Source organism: Vitis vinifera, chromosome 3, assembly GCF_030704535.1.
Source record: "Vitis vinifera cultivar Pinot Noir 40024 chromosome 3, ASM3070453v1".
Classification (NCBI taxonomy): domain Eukaryota; kingdom Viridiplantae; phylum Streptophyta; class Magnoliopsida; order Vitales; family Vitaceae; genus Vitis; species Vitis vinifera.
This window is the reverse complement of record NC_081807.1, coordinates 3,034,167-3,053,110: the sequence shown is the minus strand read 5'-3', so window position 1 is coordinate 3,053,110 and position 18,944 is coordinate 3,034,167. Positions and strand designations below refer to the sequence as shown.

Here is an 18,944-nt window from a genome sequence, read left to right as displayed (position 1 = left end):
TCAAGTGTAGCATCAATATATTCCATACTGTTTAGAAAAAATGCACATATGGGTTAGGCATTTCAATGGAAAGAATTCGAGACTTTGACACTGCAGTAAGGCAAGCATGATGCCAAACTCAGATTCATCCTTAAACATATGATGCATTTTCCAAATACTGGACTGCCAATTAACAATAACCAACAAGCAACATGATCATGCGTGTGCCTTGTAAGAGAAAAAGACCAATTGAATTTTGTGGGCCTTTACAGTTTTATTCACTTCCAGAGGCTCAACTTCAAACAACACAGATGCCACCACCTTTTGACATACAATATAGTAGTTTTTAACACAGTGGGAAACTTATTACCAACACAAAAACTAAAGGGACATTGACCTCTTACACCATCCAACTGTAATACCATCCAGATTGTTTCTTCTCCTATCGCTCATATATGACAGCATTTAACTATTTACCTAAAATAGATCACATGTTGCCGGTCATCTGTGCATCAGTATCAACATGAACGTTTGAAAGAGGGTAGGACTAATCCCATTGGTAAGGGGCAATGACTAATGAGCTTGAGGATCATTACTCTCCAGTTTTGTCCAAATAATAAAGAATTTAGGAGGACGACTGCCACAAACAATAACTTACAGTGTAGCAAGTCCCAGATGCCCTCCTCTTTGAAGAGGTGATTTGCAAGACAAACTTGAAGTGGATAAAAAGGAAAAAAGCCAACACAATGCCACACATCTTTTATATGCAGATTCTAAAAGCTTCCTCTTGTGAAAATCCATCCGTGGTCATCTGAGGTGTGGTGACTGAAACATATCTGATAATAAAACCCCCAAAAGCATCGCAGCATTCTGAACCATGAGCATCCAAAGGCTGAATAAATACAGTTCTAATGACAGTCTAACCCGCATTCCTCCAGCACAGGGCCATCTGACTTGGCCAAGAAAGGATCAACCCTGACCCACAAAAGGGAGAAGATTGAAGCAAGAAGAATGGACCAGACAATGATGATGGTGGGTGTCCTGTTCTGCCGTCCTAGTAGACCCTTGAGGAAAGGATAGAGATGGACAATCACCCAGAAGGCAAAGAAGAGCTTACCAAACAGAGGTCCCCAGGACTCGTACCCATTATTAATTGCATTTGAAACACCAGCAACCACCCCAATCAGGTTAATTATCAGAAGTGTGGTAGGTGGAATTAGCAATGTTGTCCACTTGAATGCATACAACTCAGAGAAATCCTCATCATCCCCGGCTTTTGAAGTCACAGTGAAATCTGTGTCAATACCAGCTAACACCTTAAGAAGCCCCTGGAAGACAGCAAAAAGATGGGCTGAAACACCTCCAATGACCCAAAACTGCTCATTTCTCCACCAATCATCAATTCCAACACCACTCCATCTCATTTCCAGGATGCTAGTCGCAAAAATACAGATAAAAAGGGATAAAAACCACAAACTCGCAACATTGCTTAGCTGCAATAGGAAAAAGTTTGGAAAAGGTCAGGATAAGTGTATCATAAAGTTAAGGAGGCATTCTGAAAAAAATCAGTTGCCTAGATTCTCATACCTCTGGAGTGATGAATTTGCCTGTGAGCAAGCAAACAGCAGGTAAGGTACAATAAGCGACCAATGGAATTGATGTCCATGGATATACAGTTGCGTTGATGTAAGAAAGACGTTCTAACCATTTCAGACCACCACCATACCCATACCAGAGGGGACAGTGCCTGCTCAAGAAAATTTCAACGGAACCAAGGGCCCATCGAAGCACCTGGTGCAGACGATCAGAAAGATTGATGGGTGCGGACCCTTTAAAAGCTGGCCTGTCAGGGATGCAGTATATGGATCGCCATCCATGGCAATGCATTTTAAAACCTGTCAAGATATCTTCTGTAACAGATCCATAGATCCAACCCACCTGAATAAAAGGCAATGAAGTTAGTTTTGAAATTTCTAGAAAAACAGGATCAAATAGATAGCCAGTAACCTTACAGGGAGCAATGCAAAACCTAGAAAAAATGGCAAGAATCTAATTGCAGGAGGCTAAGCACAAAAGTTCCCTCCCTCCCTTGCTAGGGCAAACCCCATTAAAGGAGACTAATATGATTCTGCAGCTTAGTGATGGGGGTTTGTCTTTTCCTTATTTATTGCACTATGTGCTTTAGAGAAAAAAAAGACCCAAAAAAACAAAAAATACAGAGGGCCCTGCCTCTATATACCTTTCATGGGTGTTTTCAGCTTTGTTGATTAATCATTTGAGTAAACACATCAAGGCTTTTGGTCTTAAAGGCACCATGATTTGGAAACTCAGTCCTTTTCCCATTGATGGGAAATTTAAAAAGAGAAATACCAGATTTTTAAGGGGGAGAAACATAGTATGCTTTCATGACCATGAATAAAGCCAAGAACCTTGGTTTGGTGGATCTTGCTGCTTTATTATTTTGAGCAATTCATAGAACACTGCATAGTGATTGGGCACATTCGTTCCAATGTCTATGTTTGTTCCTTTTATTTCTGTCTATCATTACTTTCTCATAGCAATTTGAGGGTTTATTAGATCCTAAGCCCCCTTTCTGACTCTTTCTTTCTTAATAAAATTTACCAGTACTAAATAATAACCAAATAGAATCCCCAAAATGAAATGTCTTGGGGGCAAAACAAGCCATATCCATAGTTACCTCTTTTCCCCAGTCCGTTTTATCTTCATAACCACAGCTAATCACATGGATAGCTTCCTTTAATAGAGATGCAGGACTCGCAATTTTCAGTGTTCCACCATCCTCAAGAAGAGTTGATGCAACAAACACAGGAGACTGCCCAAACTTCTTCTCCAATTTCGTCTCAGACAACATAGTTGACTTCTCACTCTCAATCCCTATATGACAGTTAAATAATAAAATTAGAAGTGAGGCAAATAGAATGTATTATGCAAAAAGGAATATGTGATAACAACAAATTGAAGTAATCATGGTTTTTTTGAAAATTCATGCTACTAAAACAGGATGGTCGAATTGGCATTCTCCACAGTTAAATAAATACTCAAGACCAAAAAATTTCCTGAGTAAAATAATGCTACGATGCTGATAGCAGTGGTAAGCATGGAGTGAGTTCTGGAGTAGCAAATCTAAAAAAAAATATCAGGTTTGAAGTGCATACATGTTTCTACATACGGGTAGCTAAGGTGGTCAGGTCAAATATAACTACACCAGTCATTGCACAACTAAAAGGAGTTATTTGATTAAGTTGAAGGAACTACATGACAAAAGAAAGATCAGGGGATAGTAAAAAGTTCATCAGTTGAGTCAGTAAGAAACAACATAATGGCCTACCATTTGATTGAAGAAATGGCTCCAGCTCCATCATTGAAAGGAATTCTATAGGTTAAGATGTGCCTTTAGAATTATATAAGATATTTTCTTATTTTAATCGATATTTTATTTGTTTACAATATGCACAAGAAAAATTGCCTTCTAATAAACCATGTAAAAAAGCATGAAACAATCCTTACAACATTGTACTTAAGACTTACTCTTTAAGGAGAAAGCATGCTATACCTTTGTTGTACCATATCAGCATGTTGATGTAGTACAAAGAAGGTAAATGAATACTTTCTCCTCTTTAAGAGGCAAAGCCAAATTCTAGGATTAACTACTGAAATGCAATGGAATTTCCATTAGTAGAGTGATGAAATCATGGAACTGCTCCTGAATTTAACACACCATGGTAAAAAAGCATGATCAGTCTGAAGAAGTTGATGTAAACTGCCTGATTTAGAGTCTGATTCTACCAGATTGCATGCCTAATTAAGGGAGCATATTTTGACTTTGATTATGTTTTAGTTTTTTTTCCTACTTGGTATTTTACCTTTCCCGATTTTGTATAGTTTCCTTTCATAATTTATTAACCAGATTGTCCTAGAAATTAGCACTTGTCTCTCTTATATATAAGTTTTCCTCAGTCAATAAACAGTACAGAAAGGATGGAATAAGGCTCCAGAGTGGAAGTAGAACCCCAAATAGAAGGTCCCCAACTAAGATCCTGAAACTAGGAAAAGTAACATATCAAACAATTGTTTATAAATCTCCTCTAAGGCCATAGGTTAGAGCAAGGCTATTAAGAGGCCACTATTGTTTGCAAACCATGAACCTGACATATTCTACATACATCTACACTTTGCTAATCAAAACATGCCTGACATATTTGTGAGGCCCCAAATGTGGCCTCCATATGCAGCCAATATTATTTGTTAGAGGGGTTGAACTTTGACCAGGACACAGCCCGAAATTACATTAAATTTGGAGATAAATTGTGTTATAGATTCGGTAGATGCTTAGCTTGATAAAATAGCTATATAGATGTATCAAATGAAGAGAGAGGTCATATGGGAGTGTCCCCTCTTTCAGCCTTTGTCTTAAAGCTTTTGGTGAACATTCTAATATTGGTTGTAGCTTGGGGTATGTTTCAAAAGCATCTAAGGGAGCAGGACTTCAATGGCCATGACTCACTGGAAGCATAAATTCCCTAGAATTACTTTATTTATAATTCTTGAAACTAACAATCACAGCATGTGATATTTGCCTCAGGACTTCGTCTATAAAATGAAATTCAAGGGTTGTCTTATGAGAAAAAAAAAAAACAGAAAAAATAAAAATAAAAACACATACACAATTCTTTTCTAATTGCAATGGTTACAATGAAAATAGAAGAGTCTCCAATAGGATAATTGACCAAAGTCAAAGTTATATTATAATGCTCTGAATGTAATTTATTTACTTATTTTATCAGATGGAAAATCAATTGCATCGATATAATAATTTCTTATAAATATTTCTCTTCAACCTAAGCACAAACTCCTTAGCTTCTTTGTAAGGTAACTGGCCTAAGACCTCAACCAAACTATAATTGCCATTAAAAGTGATTATTCTTAAAATTTTACTAGAATACACTCTCTAATAAAGCATTGAGTTGTCCCCAGAATTAAATATAAAAGTGAATTATCACTGGGAAACTCATGAAAGATTTAAACTAGGCAATCACCAACCAGGCCATATGAAGATTCTTTATCAGCTTACCATATATCCATCAGGAAGCCATCCAATTAGTATCCATTGTGTTTAACAAAACTAAGCCTATTTCAGGAATTAGGTCATTTTTCCTAAACAAAGCTCAAAAAAAGACCTTAAAATGATAACAAAATCATTTAAAAGGATAGTTTTTACCTTCAATGCCCTCCTCAATGCCCTCTAAAGCAAATACAGGTGCTCCAGAATCCAATCTCCTAAACTTCTTCTGCTTCTTCTCAGACTTGGACTTTGTGGTTTTCTTTTTCTTCTTTCCAGAGAAACAGCAACCACAACAGCACCAGTTTGGCCAGCAGTTACAGGTCCTTGTTGGAGGCTTCTTTGTTTTTGGAGCATCATTACCATAGAATGCCTGTCTTCTAAAGACACACCCAGTACCCACATAAATGGGTCCTTGAATTCCGTCCAAGCCTTTCATGTTGATCTAGTGCATATAAAATGACCAAGTCAATCGATAGAAAAGCTCTAAACTATCAAAACTAGCATCAAGATATGGAGAACTGCAGGCTTACATCAAAGAATACAATGTTCCGGTTAGCATATCGATCATGCCTATCAATCCCATCAAACCTCTGTGGGAACTGAACATAGCACACTTTCTTTCCCAGCAGTGGATCCATCATGAAACACATTGCCTCCTTGAGAGCCTTGCTGTTGTTGAAGTAGTGATCACAATCCAAATTCAATAGATAAGGTGCATTCGTAAGAACAGCAGAGACTCGGACCTGTTTTAAAGAATAAGCCCACCAGGAAATAAAATTCAGACATCTTTATCAGGACACCTAGAATAGATGTGATTTTACCAAGCTACATACCAGAGCATTCATGGCACCAGCCTTCTTGTGGTGATTAAATCCAGGTCTCTTTTCTCTGGACACATAGACTAAGCGTGGTAATTCATTTCCTTCTGTGTCATGCCCCCCACTTTGACCTAGAAAAACCTAGAGAAAATCCCAAAAGAATGCTTAGAACAAGAATGATCAGATCAGGACATCTCATAAATAACTCTCAGAAATATATACCTGAATCATTCCAGGGTGATCACGGACATTATTTCCTGGCCAAGGCGTCCCATCCTGCATTGTCCACCCTTCTTCTGGGACCTTTTGAGCTTTGGCAACCAAGGCATTAATCCGAACTTTAAATTCCTCATACTCTCTCTGTAAAAGACAATGCAAAAGAGATTTACAGTGTAAGCCATGAAGACAGGCAAAATGAGTGTAGATGGTACACACTGTATCACAATTCACAAGCCAGTCTAGAGTCAACCAAATTGATTTTTTTTTTTTTTATAGATTAAATAATTGAATAATTATTGGCGTCAACCAAATTGATTTAGAAAAGGTACCCTAAAAAATATGGGGTTGATAGGACCCTAGCCAAAATGATTAATAAATTGGCCATTTTGTTACTATCTGTTTGGTCATACTGAACATCAAGAATAATAACTTGAGAAATTAGTTGAAGTTTCATGAGATTAAGCAGAGTTGTTGAAGATGGCTATAAATTCAGCAATTGGTCAAATTCAGATTCAGGCCAAAAAAGAGAAAATAACACCTATCAGCATCCAAGTAAGAACCTTGGTGGGATATGGAGTTTATACCTTCATAGCCCTTCGGTCCTTAACAAATGAAGTTAAAACCTTATCCTGAAGATAATCTATCTTCTGAGCAAAATAAAACTCTGGTGCACGTGGCTCAATGTTGAATTTCTTGCAGAAAGGCACCCACTTTCTCGCAAATTCGGATGTTTCAGACAAGGCTTCAAATGTCAACATGGCAGCACCATCATCAGAAACATAACAGGAAACCTTGTCAACTGGGTAGTCCACAGCCAGAATGGACAACACCGTGTTTGCAGTAACCAAAGGCGGCTCTTTTAAAGGATCCACAGTACTGACAAATATATCAACTGAAGAAAGTTGAGAAGGTTGACCTTCCTTATCATACCTGAGTATACCATTATTAGATATTAAACACAGATTTACCTACCAGGAAATTAATGCACAGAAACTGAAGTAGGCTAAACACTGACCTCAATGACAGCCTGTCTAGATAAGTTTCCCTGTCAATTGGGAGCCATTTTGGAAACTGATCAAGAATCCATGAAATGGCAAACCAAATCTCACAGATCACAGATACAAGCCACAGTGCATAAGCATCATTTACAGGATGCATGACCCGATAATGGAAGAAGAACCCGAGAACTACAAGCCGGATTATAATTATCATTCGATATGGATTAATTTGGCTTGATGGAACAGGTAGCTTCCTTGATAATGGTTGCCTTGCCTCATCCATCCTGATCATACATACACGGAGAACCGATTTTTAGTGTAAAGCCGATTTTCATTCTTCAAATTAATGCTACAGGGAATGAAATAAAATGCAAAGGAGAGTGAGAAATCTGGTAATTGCCATCAACTAGTGTAGTCTGACATTCCTTGCTCACTATACAATCAACTCAATATAGATTTCTATCATATTAACATGCAAAGTTTGTGCTAAAAAATTATGAGAATGGCTTAATGAACTTGTCCCATAGCATGCAGCCTTAGGTCAGCAGCATGAATTGTTGTTGGGCATAGAGATTTGATAACACTGATCAAGCTTTACAACCAATTTACTAACAAGTGACAAATTAGTCCAGTAGTCATCATACAATCAACAGAGTTGGAGTACTTCCACTTATAAGAATGACTATGTCGAAACATGATAATACATACAGCATAATTTGCAATATCCTAGCTGAGCAACAAAATGCAGAAAAGAAGCTGTGCCCAAAATTTATCAGACAGCTGAAGTTTCTCAAGTACTTACAGGGGTAGATCTGGCCCATCCCCATCGTTGTCCCAATCTTTCCCACCATTTTCGTTCATCACCTGTAGCTTCTCTTGCTTCTGCTTCCAATTTTCCATCCTCTCCTTCCAAGCCACACTTCCATAGCCATAAGCAGCCAAGTCCTTGGAAGGATCCATGGACCTAGGTTGTACTGCAATTAAAAAAAAAAAATTAACCCCAAATGCTTATGGGTGCTCGAATTTAAAGGGGAGGAAGGGTGTAACAAAGAGAGTTACCAGGGAAGGCTGGGTCAGAGAAAGGAAGAGGGTGGATTCTTTTGCCTCCGCCACCAAGAAAAGAAGGAACCAAAGCATGGTGCTCAGGAGGAATATCATCAACCTGCAACAAACCCAATCAGGAGGAGTGAGTGAGCAGGGAGGCCAATTTTATGACATCACTTAAAAAGAAGAGGAGCATATGATATGATGAGGTACCATTTGGCCGTTGGTTAGCAGAGGAACCGTAGGCATGGTGTTGACAACTTGAGGAAGCATGTCAGCATCCCCAGCACGGCCATAAGTCATGTGGCCCTGAAGCATGCCCTCTGCAATGTACTGCATATCTTGGGTATCCCTCCTTCTCCCCACGAAATTGAACTCATTCTCCAAGTCATCAACATCATCTTCTTCTTCATCGCCTTCAACTCTAGCACATCCTACGATTCACCTCCAATTAGATTTGTGGGTTTTCAAGAAATCATTAAAGAAAAAAGAATGAAGAAGAAAAAAAAGATACCCTTGAGACGTTTGAAGCGAGTCTTGCACTGAGGGCAGACCTGGTTTCCTTCGCTGCGCTCGTACTCATAACAAGTCCTGCAAATCGGAAATGCGCACTCATTGCAGGCCACAAACAACTCTCCCTCCGCAGTAAGTCCAACATCATCCCCACAAATCTGGCATGTTTGCCCACTTAGATTCGCCAATGGCTTCCGCTGCAACACCCATTAAAAGAAAATTAGTCACTGAAATCGGAGAACAAATTCCCAAAAAAAAAAAAAAAGGAAAAACCCATACACCGGCAGCTTCTCCCTCACGACGGATGACCACAAGCTCGTTCCGGTTGTGAGAACCAGCCACTAAACCAGCACTGGCCTCCATTACTGAGTAGGAGGTGGAGATCTGGTGGAGAGTAAATCAGTCCGCTTCAAACCCAAAAATCTAAAGCCCAACTATACCCGTTTCCGATGTCTAAAGATAGAGAAAACCCAGAAGCGAAACACCCACCAGACCTCGAAACTACATTACCCACATGGTGTGATGCCTCTCATCATCTTCATCTTCTTCTCCCACGGTTCCACCTTTCTTATGGACCTCCTTTCTCCTCTCTCTACCTTTATCAACATCTCCGCCGACACTACTAATGCGCCAAATCCCTCACTATTCACTCTTTTTTTTCACTCTCTTTCTTTCATCCTTCCTAATTACATCCTAAACACTGCTTAGGTCACAAACTTCAACTTGCCAGTTTGGCAGTTACCACCACAGTCAGTCAGCTGAAGAGGAGAGAGATAGAAACCCAACCAATTTTTTTTTTAAAATAATTCTCTCATTAAATACAATTTAAATGTTTCTTGAAAGGTTCCCTCCAACCAATTTCCCATTTATAACCAACTATAGAAAAAAAAATCAAATATTTATGTACTGTCATTATACATCATCCATTTCAGCTTCATATTATTTTTTATTTATATTAAAATTTAAAAGATATATAATAAATTTAGAATTACTTGATTAAAATAATCCCAATTCATAAATGAAAGGTTTGTTTGATAATTGTTTTTAAAAACTTATTTTTTATTTTATACAACAAAAAATTATTTGAAAATCTAAAATATTTTTAATTTATTTTTAAAATAATTTTTATATATAATATTTTATTTTTAATTATTTTACATGTTTATATAATTATTTTCTTAAAACAATCATAAAAAAATAAGTGAAAAAATATAAAATAATTAAAATATATTATTTTATATTTTTAAAATTAAAAAACATGAAATAATGTTCTGTTCTTTGTTTTAAAATATAATTCTCAAATAGACCTTAATTTTTCTTGTGTTTAAACTTAAAAAATAACAAATTTTGATAAGGGTTTTTTTGCTATAAAAAAGTAAGAATGTTTTTTTTTATTTATAAAAAATGAGTTATTTTTTTAAGATCAATTTATAAATTTGAGATTATTTTATCTCTTTAATCAAATAAAATTTTATATTTTTAATAGTTAATTTTCAAGATTTTTTTTTAAAAAAAAAATCTTAAGATGCTGATATTTCCCTTCAATCGAGATTTTTCTAGAATTTGTTTGTATCATCGTTCAATTATTTGGGTTTTCATTTATTTATTTTTGGGAGAGAGAGGTTTATTTGAGGCTTAATTAGCATTGCATAAGGTAACACATGGTGATATGATCAAAAGAAAGCAAAAACATAGGAAGCACCGACACTAGGGCACATGACATTTTATGTGGCTCAAGGAGAAGTGGGTCTCCTTCACATAACTACTACTTAAATCCTCTTCACCCAACTCACACCAACCAAAATATTTGGAAAAATCTTTTGAAAAAGCTTCGACAAGGGGCCATCCCACCTTTGCTTTACATTAAGATCCCTTTTGTGTTATTCAACGTTACATAATTCATAATTAATTTAGTAATACTGACTAGAGAGAGAGAGAGAGGGAGGGAGAGATACACGCACGCCACACAGGAACCAACAGGGAAAGTAAATATGTATAGAGGAGGAGGAAGAGACAGCTGCCTATTGCCCCCCGCCACTTATCTGTCATGGCCCCGCTTTGGTTTCTCCTCCTTCCTACATATCCAATCCTATCACGCTCACCCTAGATATCTCAGATGTCTGGTTCAGAAATTTTTTGATCAATTTCCCTAACCTCATATCCTCTCCCATCAACTCTTCCTCTTCCTTCTATTAGACTATTTTAGAACACGAAAAATGATATGATTTTTCGCCATGCACGCCATATGAATTGTTTATATATATATATATATGATCAAATTTGAATAAAAAATAAATATATAAATAAATAAGATCAAAGTCGATATAAATACCTACGATATGACATTTGAACACATCGAATGGCTCGATGGACCTTAGAAAAAAATACTTCTAAATGTAGTAAAAATATAAAGTAATAAGACTATGCTACATATATAATATTTTGTCATTGATAGGAACTGAAAGTAGCCCTTTAATATCGTAGTCAAACCATGCAATTCATGATCAAACACATGAGAAAATGGACTCACAGTATGATTAGTCATTTTTTTCTTCTTTTTTATTATTATTACTATTTGGTCGTTGGGATTTAGGAGTGGAAGATAAGCCCATGAAGAGGGAATACTTGAAACCTACAATCAAACACATAGAAGAAATCACATGGGAGAACAGAGATGAGATGAGTTTGTCTTCTGACAGACTCCTCCTCTCTTCATCTTTTCCCCATCATTTTCCCTTAACCACAAAGCTCTCTGCCCTGGATGTTTCCTTCCATCCTTATATTCCTTGCTTGAGACTAGAGATCTGCAGTAAGAGAAAAACACTCCCTCCCCTCATTCTTTCATTTCCTTTTATTTTTTCATACTTTTTCCAGCATATAAATTATGAAAAAGAAAAGCTTGGTATGGTACTATAAAAGACAAAAGCAGAGGCCACAAGCCACCCCTCCAAATGGGGCCAGAATGCCCTCGTGTCAGCATCAAAAAAAGTAATGGGTATTCACCATCTCCTTTGTTGGTTGGTCCAAGGTACACAAGTATTCACGTTTTGATCGTTTCAGATGTTGGGTTTCCACCCCAATCTCTATAAAAAAATATTTATTTCAGAGTGTTACTTAAAAATATATACAACATCCAGTCACGTAGCTAAGAATCATACCATCAATCTGCGGTTATTCATGTATTAATTATTTCTTTATCTTTGGGAGAGAATGATTGATCTCTCACTTAACACTGATGCTGACTGCCCACCGTACCATAGTGGAAAGCTTTTCCAATGGGGTGGAGCAAAAATCTTTGATTTCTTCTGGGTAGTGAAGGGGAGAGAGAAAGGGACACAGCTACAATGATTAAGATGCCCAGCATCGCTTGGCTGGGACCCATCTCATTTGTCATTTGATTCAATTTCTCGCCACCGACATTGAGTTGTTTGACCTTGAGAACTTCACCAAAATACACAACAGAAATGATGAGGAATATAAGGCCTAGTCACAAATGAAATGAAGTTGTTTTACAATATCAAGTAATCAACATCTATTGGGCGTTGGGAATGAGCCCAGTTGAAGCCAAAAGCTCCATTGAACTATATGAATGACCCATTCTCTAGTAATTTTCAACTGTTCTAGGTCCCAATAAATACATAATTTCAACTCTGCACAGCACTTTAAGACACCAAATTTTTGGGTTTCTACTTCATCCATACAAATGTCTGGAGTGAGGTTAATGAAGTGGATAAATTTTACAATTAAAAAAAGTTAATAACATACACTTTCCATTCATGCAGTAGAGTTGTTCATGGCTTTGGGTACATCTGGACAGGCTGATCAAATGGCTTGTTCAAGTTCTCTTGTTCAACTTTCACATTTGGTTCATCTATTGGCATAGGACACACATCTGAAGCCTGAACACACCAATTCAAACAAGAACTATTAGTTATGAAGGAAGAAGGGTTGTCTATTGTATGTGTATATATATTTTTTTATTTATATCGCTTTACCTTTGAGCAAGCAGTCTCCTCTGCAGCTGTATCAAAGCCTCTAGAGTGCTCTGCAACTCCTTTCTTGTCGTCCTGGAGAGCCAGAATTAATGAAAGTAAAGAAATTGATGAGGGGAGGACATTATTACAGGTGATGTTCAAGATAAACTTTTGCATAGAGAGCGCAAGGTGTTGGAAAAAGCTAGAACTTCTTTTAACATGTAGTTGATATAAGCATTGTGGTCTTATCTATGCCACCCATCTGAAGATATGTTCATGACTATTCAATGTTATCGATATAATCACTGATAAAATTGGTAGCTGAAGCAGCAGCATGAGAAGCAGTAGCAGTGGAGGCCTTAATTATAGTGATGGATTGGTTATTGATTTAGTGATAAGGTGATTTAACGAAAAATGTGCTGATATAAATTGTCTCCTAAAGTAAAAACATGAAGAAGATAAGATGATGAAACATATTCTAGTCCCTATTAAACAAATATGAAACAGGGCATACCGAATCTTTAGCCTCAGGTTCCACAATTTCTCTCTTTACTCTGCTTGGTAGAGGCTTACTGCAAAAAAGGTAAGCAAGTGAAACACAAATTTGAAGGTACAGGACTGTGAGAAAGATAATTGAGGGGAGAAACAAAATACTGCTCTTCATCAACTTCCATGTCGGACTCTGGATCCCATCTCTCATCTCCATCATCGTGGTCTTCATCTGCCTGAACATATCAACTAGTATTAGAAAACAAACAATAAAGTCACAAATATATTATTAAGTTCCAAAATATGAAATGTGCATCAGAACTTAAAATTGGATCAACAAGAACTAGCAAACATGTAAATAAATCATGTGGGATAACTAAAGGTAATGTTGATATTATGTTACAAAACAAGGATAGAGAAGAAATAATCATTCAAGCTTGAATTTAAGAAAATATACATTGTTAGAATCAAGTGAATGGCCGATGATCTGGTTTCCCAAGTTGAATACAACACCCATTAGTTCCTTGAATAATAGAACAGATCAACTGTCCATCTCTCACATTAGGTACTATGCATGAGCACCTTTAGTTCCAGAGCATCGAAATTGTTTTGCATTGGTAAATATGCATCATATATGTTTAACATTGAATGGTCCCAATCAGGACAAAAAAGAAAAAAGAAAAAAGAAATTCCTATAAAAAAAATATTTGTTTAAGATTGAATTGGAATCAGGAGTTGCAGGTTCCTAAGAAATCAAAAACAGAAATTTTTTTTTTTGGCTGTAAAGCTGTATTAAATATGCCAGAAGTCTCATTGAGAAGAATGTGGAGACTCATCCACTCATGGGGGGGAATTTTGAGAGGATTAGTATCATAATACTAAAACAAATTAAAACAAAATCATTATCTCAAATTCTACAATATAAAAAAAAATATATTTTTTATATTTGTTGAAATGAAATTGAGGACTGGAAGATTGCAAGAGGAATGAATGCATATTAACAAAATGATAGCGGTAGAAACACACCTCTGGGAGCTCGGTATCTGGGGGTCTCTCTTGAAACTGGACGCTGGGTGCATGTCGAAGTTTTGACAGATTATCAAGAAGCTTAGCCCTTATTTCATCCAGTATTTGGTGTGAATTTTTATTTTCCATGTTACTAGGGGCAACATGAAGAGTATAGTCTGGACCAAAGTACTCATAGTACTCATGTTGTGGCATCTTGTCATCAACTTCAATCCCAAGGGCAACACCCGTCTGCCCCACATGTTACCACCGATTAGCAATCAAGTAGTCAGTTAAGAGGGAATGCAAAAGAAAAATTATACTGGTGTCAGAAGAGGAGTTGACAAAAGCTGCAAAGAGATTTAGATGGGAATCAAACCACATGCTCAAAAATGGCAATTGATATAATTTCACTTTATGGACCTAACTTTCAGCATTTTGGCACGAGGTCGCTGAATGAAAGCTCAAACCCATGCTTCCATGCTTGAGGGATGGAGAAATCAGCATTGCAACAAGCAATGTAGCCTAAAGTTGGCATCCTAGGAGCACATAAAAATATGAGCAGTACAAAGAAAAAACCAACAGTTTCCAAAATAAACATATGATGATGTTTAACCAACTGTTAAAGAAACTAAAATGTGCAAAAATAACTGAAAATAGCAAACTTCTGGACAGATTAAATGACCAAGTCTCTCCAAAACTTAGTCTTATACTTATCGTCAATAAAAACAAACTCTGTTCCCCCAAATGAGCTTCTGAAATTCAGATCTCTATTTGAAAAGAAAACACATAAGCCGGCCACTCCAATAATTAAGGTGACTAAGAGAACATGTGAAGGCAAGGCACCATAAGATTTCTTCAAGTCTTTGCATTTTCATACTCTTTATCTTATCTGACAACCTATCCAATCAAACCAATTCATCACGTCCTGTTCTTTTGCACTTTTCAGTAGGAATATCATAATGACCTAAAGTCTTTCTTCTAGTGCTAGAATGGCCAACCTACAAGTTGAATCACTTCTTCTACCACAACTTGTCAACTTTAGAAAGTAACCTTTAGTCTCCCTTCATGTCATTTGCATATACCATATACTTGACCTCACTAACTACCATTTCAGATTCTGCTCCCATATTTCTATATTTCTTTAAGTATGTCTCAGTTAAGAGTGCCAATTTGACACTTTTCGGTCAAAGTAACAGTCTCAAATGGTAACAATGTCTGGATTCACCAAAAGTATTGAATCAAAAGCTCACAGCTATGTCTTTCACCTATTTATTGATTTGAGCCCACATGCTAGCCACAAAAGAGCTGCCTGTAAGGTTGGGAGTTAAGGTTTTAGGCCAAGTCAGCTTGATATGTATTGTTGGCATTATCTCTAACAACTAAAACTTCACAGTCAAATTGGTGGTCTTAATAGTCTCATTCATACTTCCTGGAAAATTATATCAAAATATATATGTATGCTTCCTTGAAAATTACTACTTACTAAATAAGAATCCCTCCTCCTTCAGGGTTTTTCAACCTGCAACTTCCATCGCTTCACCAACAGTATTGTTTATATGAATATATTTTTGCTTTCAGTTCCAACTAATGCCCTTTTTCATTCTATTACAACTGTAATTTCATCAGGTCAGACCCCTCCATATTTTATTTTATTTATTTTTGAAGTTTTCAAATGCGAACTTGTCAGTGATAAAAATGCACTATATTACTAACTCTCACTGTAGCAGGTGTTCCCACAATGTTACTAAAAAATTAAGGGCATTAAGTAGTCCATTCTTCTACTTTCAAGAAATGACAAAAAAGAGCCTCTCTGTATTGTCATGTGAACACCATGAGTGAAGATAGATTAGCAGTCCTAACTACTCAAAACACGTGCATCCCACAAACCATTCTTTTCAATTCCACATTCAATTACACTTTGTAAACAAGCAGCAGCTGAAACACTACACAGAGGCATGCATAATCAATGGAAAAAAAACAATTAAAAAATGTAGCATAACTTACAGATGGTTCAAACACTATACCTCATAGCACCAGCAACGAGCAACATTTCTGATGGTATAACCACCACCACCCAGCAGCAATAGTGGCACATTGAATGATCTCATATACCGAACGCACTCTGCATGGCCTTTGATTGAAAGATTGAAGCATCCTAACCTGTCCCCAGATAAGGAGTCAGCACCACACTGAAGAACCACAGCACCAGGCCTAAAAACCTCCATCACTTTCCCAATTATTGGTTTGAACAAGAAATGGTAGCTCTCGTCGTCAATCCCATCATCTAATGGAACGTTAAGGGAGTAATATTTTCCTTTCCCAAATCCAATATCACGAATATCCCCTGTACCAGGAAAATAATCACCAAATTTATGAAATGAAACAGTCATCACCCTGTCAGTTGTGTAGAAAGCCTCCTCCACACCATCTCCATGATGGATATCGATATCCACGTACAAAACACGCTGCAAAAGCAGAGAATAATAAAATTAACAAAAGAAAGTATTATCTTAAGTAATGGTAGAATAATCTGACAAATAGAACTGAATAAAGTAATAGGAAACAAATATATTTGTTAAATTAGTCTTTCTTTTTTTTTTTTTTGATAGGTAAAAGGAGCAGTCTATGATCTGTTCAAAGCTGCCACCAGTATGAGAATGATGCATAATTATTTTCATATTGGAGGACCATAATGTCTAAGGGAAAGAAGATGTTTGAGTCAGAACATGCTCACAAAGCATATAGACATCAGTGATAAGTTGATACTACCAAAAGCAAGCCAATAGTAGATGACAGTGGGAAAGAGCAATAACATGCAAAAACTTATGCAAATCTTATGCTGTTTAAGAAGGGCCAAGACTTCAAGAACAATGTCTCAGGCAAGAAGATAATTTCAGTCAGAACATGCTTACATGAAGCATACAGTCACCGATGATATATTAATATTACAAAGACAATGGCAAAACTAGATGACAGAGGAGAAGTGGGTATAATATTTGACAAACCTCATGTTGTTTAAGAAGCTCCAAGATTGCCAGGACAATATCATTCACGTAACAAAATCCAGAAGCCTCACACTTCTTAGCATGGTGCAGTCCACCAGCCCAGTTAACAGCAATATCACAGAGACCATGATTTAGCTTAACCGCACCACCAACTGACCCACCAGCATAAGTTTGACAGAAAGAGTAGAGACCATCAAATACGGGGCAATCTTCACCTACATTAAAACGCTTTAGTTGCCTCAGCTGATCCTGCTGCGTTTCAGGGGTGATACCCCTTAGAAAAGATACGTAATCATCTGCATGAAACCGGCAAAGATCCCTATCTCTGGCAGGAAACGGCTTCAGAACCTGCATATGTTGAAGCAATCCATAGTGGGCTAGGAGAGCATGTGTCATTCTAATCCTATGTGGCTTCATAGGGTGACCCTGCCCATAGTAGTAATTTCCGACCTCTGGATCATAGAAATATGACACTTTTCTCTTCACCCCATCAGCTCCAGATGGAAGAGAATTGCCACCGGTATCCATTAGCCAATAATGTTTTTCACCTAAAGTTAAAGCAAAACAAAGAAGTTTGGGTTATATGCTGAAATGACCAACATTAAAACAAAGTAAAAGACCAAGAATTTACAAAAAAATTTAGACAGGGCCATGTTTGGAACGCTGGAATACCATTCCCATTCATTGATGTGATTGGATTGTTTTTTAGAAAGGAAATATGGAATAAAAAATTGATTGGAAACCAAACCCCACTCTCACTGGGATAACTTCATTCCCATCCTATTTCCATTCCGATTCCCACATACCAAATGCGCTATAGAAGTCCCATATCTAAACATTGAAAACAAAGGCGGAGACATTTACAGATTGAACAAAAAATTCAGCAGAAAAAGCACTTAAGAAACATCCCCGAGTTTGAGCTATGCTGCAAATATCATAATTAGGACGATGGGAAAGAAAGAGCAGTTGGGCTAGAAAAAGGGCAAAACCACCCCCTACTCCTTCCCCAAAGTTCTTTTTTCTTGTATATATATATAAATGTTAGCTCCAAACGTTTTCTCGAAGAACCCTAATGAGAAATTTCCTTGTGAACAGATCCCACCGTAATCCAACACAAACCATAAGGGGAGGAATGACATGAAAATAAAATCATACAGATTTGAAGCTTAAGAACATCGCTACTGCATTGAAAGTAAACAACAAACACACAGAAATTAAAGAAATTTTCAACACACACTCACCCACATCAACAAATTTAAAATAAACCCAAAAAAGGGATCGATTACATTACATATGAACACAACTATAAACAATACAAACTTCAAAATTACAAAAATAAATAAATAAAAATAAAAAACTAGGAGAAAGTAATACAAGAGCAAACCTCAGAAGCCACTCCGACCACTCCAACACTACGCCAAGGCCCCAAACCCGAACCGCGGCTCTGCGTGCCTGCGAATCAAATATCAGAAGCTGGTTGTGGTTCCAAAATCAGCTGCTCATTATTCATTATTTATTCGGAAGTTGGAGGCTTAGAGCCGAAGAGCTGAACCGCCGGTCTAACTTTTAATGACCCGTGGCGGTCCAGTAAGCGCCCGCGTGAAAACCCTGAAAAGTGTTCCTTCTATTTTTATTTTATTATTTTTTTAACCAATTTCTATTTTTATAAACAAAATTGATGTATTTTAAAATGATTTTTTTTAATAGAGTGTTATGTAATGCAATTAAAAATATTAAAAATCTTTAAATTTTTTTAAATAATAAAATTATTTTAAAATATATTGTATAAATAATTATTTTCAATTTTTTGACAT

The 18,944-nt window shown here is 36.8% G+C and overlaps 2 protein-coding genes across 4 annotated transcripts; both read right to left on the bottom strand.

Moving 5' to 3' along the window:
- Nucleotides 1–208: 208 nt before the first annotated feature.
- LOC100264115 (probable cellulose synthase A catalytic subunit 5 [UDP-forming]) lies at nt 209–9,270 on the bottom strand. The gene is made up of 14 exons (XM_010647140.3): nt 8,934–9,270; nt 8,656–8,851; nt 8,355–8,575; nt 8,157–8,259; nt 7,900–8,071; nt 7,115–7,381; nt 6,684–7,029; nt 6,103–6,240; nt 5,896–6,021; nt 5,593–5,805; nt 5,219–5,504; nt 2,678–2,874; nt 1,567–1,917; nt 209–1,472 (listed from the first exon to the last, which is right to left on the bottom strand). The coding sequence occupies exons 1-14, from the start codon at nt 9,015–9,017 to the stop codon at nt 888–890; spliced, it is 3,285 nt and encodes a 1,094-aa protein (XP_010645442.1). The 5' UTR covers nt 9,018–9,270; the 3' UTR covers nt 209–887.
- Nucleotides 9,271–11,736: 2,466 nt separating this feature from the next.
- On the bottom strand, nt 11,737–18,645 carry LOC100241833 (histone deacetylase 19). 3 transcript variants are annotated; one of them, XM_019219038.1, is made up of 9 exons: nt 18,515–18,645; nt 17,131–17,678; nt 16,150–16,590; nt 14,144–14,374; nt 13,283–13,353; nt 13,143–13,200; nt 12,650–12,721; nt 12,420–12,553; nt 11,737–12,095 (listed from the first exon to the last, which is right to left on the bottom strand). In XM_019219038.1, the coding sequence occupies exons 2-8, from the start codon at nt 17,656–17,658 to the stop codon at nt 12,446–12,448; spliced, it is 1,509 nt and encodes a 502-aa protein (XP_019074583.1). In that variant the 5' UTR covers nt 17,659–17,678; nt 18,515–18,645; the 3' UTR covers nt 11,737–12,095; nt 12,420–12,445. The 3 variants fall into 3 exon arrangements, with proteins under 3 accessions (XP_019074583.1, XP_002283371.1, XP_019074584.1); XM_002283335.4 differs by lacking the exon at nt 11,737–12,095 and having other exon boundaries at nt 12,120–12,553; XM_019219039.2 differs by lacking the exon at nt 11,737–12,095 and having other exon boundaries at nt 12,120–12,553; nt 18,505–18,628.
- Nucleotides 18,646–18,944: the final 299 nt, after the last annotated feature.

Excerpts from the sequence above, each read along its gene's own strand:
- LOC100241833 (XM_019219038.1), bottom strand. The coding sequence starts at position 17,658 with ATGGATACCGGTGGCAATTCTCTTCCATCTGGAGCTGATGGGGTGAAG. Across the intron at positions 13,354-14,143 it reads CAGATACCGAGCTCCCAGAG|GCAGATGAAGACCACGATGA; the intron begins GTGTGTTTCTAC and ends TGATATGTTCAG. Across the intron at positions 12,554-12,649 it reads AGGAGACTGCTTGCTCAAAG|GCTTCAGATGTGTGTCCTAT; the intron begins GTAAAGCGATAT and ends TGGTGTGTTCAG.
- LOC100264115 (XM_010647140.3), bottom strand. The coding sequence starts at position 9,017 with ATGGAGGCCAGTGCTGGTTTAGTGGCTGGTTCTCACAACCGGAACGAG. Across the intron at positions 6,241-6,683 it reads AGGACCGAAGGGCTATGAAG|AGAGAGTATGAGGAATTTAA; the intron begins GTATAAACTCCA and ends TGTCTTTTACAG. Across the intron at positions 1,473-1,566 it reads GCAAATTCATCACTCCAGAG|CTAAGCAATGTTGCGAGTTT; the intron begins GTATGAGAATCT and ends TTCCTATTGCAG.